At 44.4% G+C, this 3,851-nt stretch overlaps 1 protein-coding gene across 2 annotated transcripts; it reads left to right on the top strand.

Moving 5' to 3' along the window:
• Positions 1-216: 216 nt before the first annotated feature.
• Positions 217-2,982, top strand: LOC109376827 (regenerating islet-derived protein 3-gamma-like). 2 transcript variants are annotated; one of them, XM_019632975.1, is made up of 6 exons: positions 217-238; positions 552-638; positions 1,199-1,317; positions 1,526-1,663; positions 2,294-2,420; positions 2,711-2,982. In XM_019632975.1, the coding sequence occupies exons 2-6, from the start codon at positions 560-562 to the stop codon at positions 2,776-2,778; spliced, it is 531 nt and encodes a 176-aa protein (XP_019488520.1). In that variant the 5' UTR covers positions 217-238; positions 552-559; the 3' UTR covers positions 2,779-2,982. The 2 variants fall into 2 exon arrangements, with proteins under 2 accessions (XP_019488520.1, XP_019488521.1); XM_019632976.1 differs by lacking the exon at positions 217-238 and adding an exon at positions 336-378 and having other exon boundaries at positions 558-638.
• Positions 2,983-3,851: the final 869 nt, after the last annotated feature.

The following is a 3,851-nucleotide window of genomic DNA, read 5'->3' as shown; positions in this document are numbered from 1 at the left end:
GGGCAAATGCTAGTCTCCTACGAGGAAAGAAACAACAGCTGTGGCAATTCCCAGCCTTTGCTGGGAAGGGACTCCTCCCCATGACCGGAATCTCCTTGAACCAGTCCCAAGCCCTTGCCATGGCATTTGTCCTAGCTCCACATTTTTGTTATTTATTTCAGAGCCCCACCTTCAAATCCTCTTATAAAAGGCGAGTCTTTTCTGACCTCACCTACCTTTGCAGATCCTTGTAATACAGGTAGGTCGGAGCTCTGAAAGCTGAGACCTGGGGCAAGGGTTTTACCTCATGCATTTTGGGGGAAGGTATATGAATATCCCTGTTCTCAGAAAAAACAAGATCTCTGAGACTCAACAAAGGTGGCCCTGGGAGGTCTCAGGGTGAGTAGGGTATAGAGATTCTCCTATTCTTGGCAGAACTACAGAATGGGATAGATGTCAGCAAGGTCAATTTATTCCTAGGAGACAAAGGAAAAGACAAGAGGAAGAATAGAGGGCTCTCTGCATGCACCCCCTCTGACCACACTTCTTTAATGATCTCTGATTTCTTCAAGTTATAGACATGATGCTGTTCTCCATGGCCCTCCCCAGCATGTCCTGGATGCTACTGTCCTGCCTGATGCTTCTATTTCAGGTGCAAGGTGAGATTTCACTGCCTCTAACACTGGGTTCCCTGTGAATGCTCAGGGCCAAGAGAAGGAGGAAGCCTCCTGTGTGATGCATCCTCACACAATGAAATTGCCTGCATTCCTCCATCATCACTCCTTCCTTTATGGTAGATAGCAGTGGGAGGTACCACCGTGGTCCATTAACAATGGAATGAGATCATTTCCATTTTGTCTGTGGACTGTAATTTACATTGGCAGGGTAAAGAGAGAAAGCATGAAGGGTCAGTAATGAGATAAGGGGAAGGAGAATGATTGGAGGAACCAGTGTGGGAACAGTGTGCTCTGAGTAGGGGAAGTGTTGGACTTTTGAATAAAGGGGAAGGGTTGAAAGAAAAGAGATGGCCCTTCATTTAATGGGGCTGGTTCAAGATCAAGTAATCCTGAAAGTGCTGGCAATGGTAAGAGGTAGTCAAGAATTTGGTGTCACTTTCACAAGTCCTGACCTCATAGACATTTCCTTAAGGTCACCTCCCAGTCCTAATGCTCATTATTCATTTTACTCCATCCTTCTCCCTTGTTTCCTTCCAATTCAGGTGAAGACTCTGAGAAGGAACTTCATTCTCCACGAATCACATGTCCTGCAGGCGCCAATGCCTATGGTTCCCACTGCTATGCCTTGTTTATGACACCAAAATCCTGGATAGAAGCAGATGTGAGTAGTTGCACTTGCATTTTGGAGTAAGAGGGGAATGTACATTTGAGACCAGAGGGAGAGAATATGGTCTCCACCTGCAGACTCTTTTGAGGGGGAGAATAAGCACCCTCATCTTTTGCACACACATCTTTTCTCACCTGCCTAAGCCCTGCCCTCCCCCAGTGATGTCTCAAGCTCCTCTCCTCAGCCTCTTCCTTCCCCACAGATTGCCTGCCAGAAGCGACCCTCAGGAAACCTTGCATCTATTCTCACTGGGGCTGAGGCATACTTCGTGGCCTCTATTATCAAGAGCAATGTGAACGTCAACTCAAATGTCTGGATTGGGCTCAATGACCCCACACAGGTTTGATAATATCTCTCTGTTACTTCTCTAGCTGCTATTGTTAACCAGGTCTACTTCCTGTCACCTGTGCCTGCCCAGGAAATACCTTAGAATGTCCCAGAGCTCAAAGATCTTGGGGGAAGTTTGGGGAAAGGGGAGGGCCTTGAGGTGAGCTGAAAAGATAAGTTTTGTAAAGGACCCTTATTTCCAGTTGAAGTTAATCTGCCCCTTGTCAAGCTTTTTACCTAATTCACACATGATGTCTTGTAATTCAGTTCTCTGAGCTTCACTGAGTCTACACATGCTGTGCTGAGGAACTCAAAATGAAGATAAGATGCCGTTTTCCCCTATACAACTAACATTGCCTTTAAGGTTCAGAGGGTAATCACAAATGCACCACCAATTTTTCTTCAGCCAGTAACACTACTCTGAGTGGTACCACTGGTCTTAGTGATTATCGGCTTTGGGATTTGCCGATAGGAATAAGGAGTTAGGGAGAGTTTCCCAGAGCAGAGTCTGTGGCAGCACGTGCATGAGCAGAACAAATTTCATGATGCTGAGGAAGGGATCAGATATCCAGCTAAGGGGGGGTTTTCAAGGACAACGTCAATGGCCATTCAACCTCACCTGGCTCCATCCTCTACTTTGTAGGGCTATGAACCCGATGCAAGTGGCTGGCAGTGGAGTAGTAATGATATTATGAATTACTTTGCCTGGGAGAGCGATCCATCCACGGTCTCAAACCCCGGCTACTGTGGGAGCCTGTCACGAAGCTCAGGTAAGAAATAGGGGAGCTACCTCCTGGCCAGCTTTTCAGTCCTCTCGTTCCCCATTTCTGGGCCTGACTTTCAGGGAATCCTCCAGAGATAGAAAAATGCAATGTTGGTTTGTCTTCTCCCACTCCCTGTCATCTCTCCTCTATTCTCTATTTGAGTCTCCTTCCCCTGGAGTAGGACCCTGGTAGAGAGGAGGGAGGGGCTTTGAATCTTAAGCCAGAGTCCGGGATTCCTCGGCTTTGGGTCACAAGCTCCACCAGCCCCACTCACTTTAGCTCTTCTGTCTCTCCAGGTTTTCTGTCATGGAAAGATTATAACTGTTACAAGAAGTTACCCTATGTCTGCAAGTTCAAGAACTAACTCAGGTGGGTGTCAACAGCCTGAGTTTCACATACAGAGTTCATCATGGATTTGAGACCAAGTGAGAAGACCCACCCAGGAAGATAATATCCTACATGCCAAACCTGACCATGTCATTCTGACCTTTCCACCTCCTCACCCTCATTTCAGGCTCCTCTCTGCATTACATAACCTGAGTTTTCAAAGAACAATAATAAAAAATTTAATGTGCAATTGCCTGTCTTGTGTGCTTCAGTTTCCTAGACAGACACTGAGAAGAAGAAAATGGATGGGCACGTGGGGGGGAGGGGGGGTGGATTCTGTGGGTCTTGTCTCAGCCCATGTGAAAATATCTAAATATACATCCTACCAGTATATTTGTGATGAGGTTTGTCAACTTCGCTCATGTAGGATTTAAGTTACATATGAAGACATTGCTCTACCAACACTCTACAGCCCACACATTCCCTAAAGGCCTGGTGGTATGACACAGCCAGCTTTTGGCCTAGCCTCTCATGATGCTTAGAACAGAACTTCCTAAACTTATTAGATGAAGTAACTGGTTTTATTTTTTTTATTCTCATTTTTAAATTAAAATGTTTCTAATCTATCATGAGATGATATCTGCAAAATAGAATAGAAATGAATAACTGCAAAAAAAAGTATAAAACAGATAATTAAAATACATATCTAAATTTCTGTGATTGGTTTTCACAGACATAAAAGTTATCTGTCAAATCACTACAAAATTTTCCAATATATTTTAATATCTGTACTTATAATGCCATGGTTGGCTGGCAAACTGAGTAGGAGCACCAGTCCACTGAACTACATGTTGCCCTGTCCTTTGAGGTCACTTGTGAGAATCAACTACAGCAGGTCCTCTGTCCTCAGGCTTTAAAACATTCTGGCCTCAGTCAGGTTGGAGTTGGGGTGACTTCAATGTCTGGCAGGATTTCTACTGATATTTTTTGAATAAAAAAAATGTTTTTTTTGAAAAAAAATTCTCTTACCTGAATGAAAGCAAGACCCAGAATTTTTATGTATCTGTATATTTCAAGACCACTACTTTGCTTTCCACCTTATCATTACCT

The sequence above is a fragment of the Hipposideros armiger genome, unplaced genomic scaffold (genome assembly GCF_001890085.2).
Source record: "Hipposideros armiger isolate ML-2016 unplaced genomic scaffold, ASM189008v1 scaffold_1216, whole genome shotgun sequence".
NCBI classification, from domain to species: domain Eukaryota; kingdom Metazoa; phylum Chordata; class Mammalia; order Chiroptera; family Hipposideridae; genus Hipposideros; species Hipposideros armiger.
The sequence above is the reverse complement of the archived record's forward strand: the minus strand, read 5'-3'. Positions and strand labels throughout refer to the sequence as shown.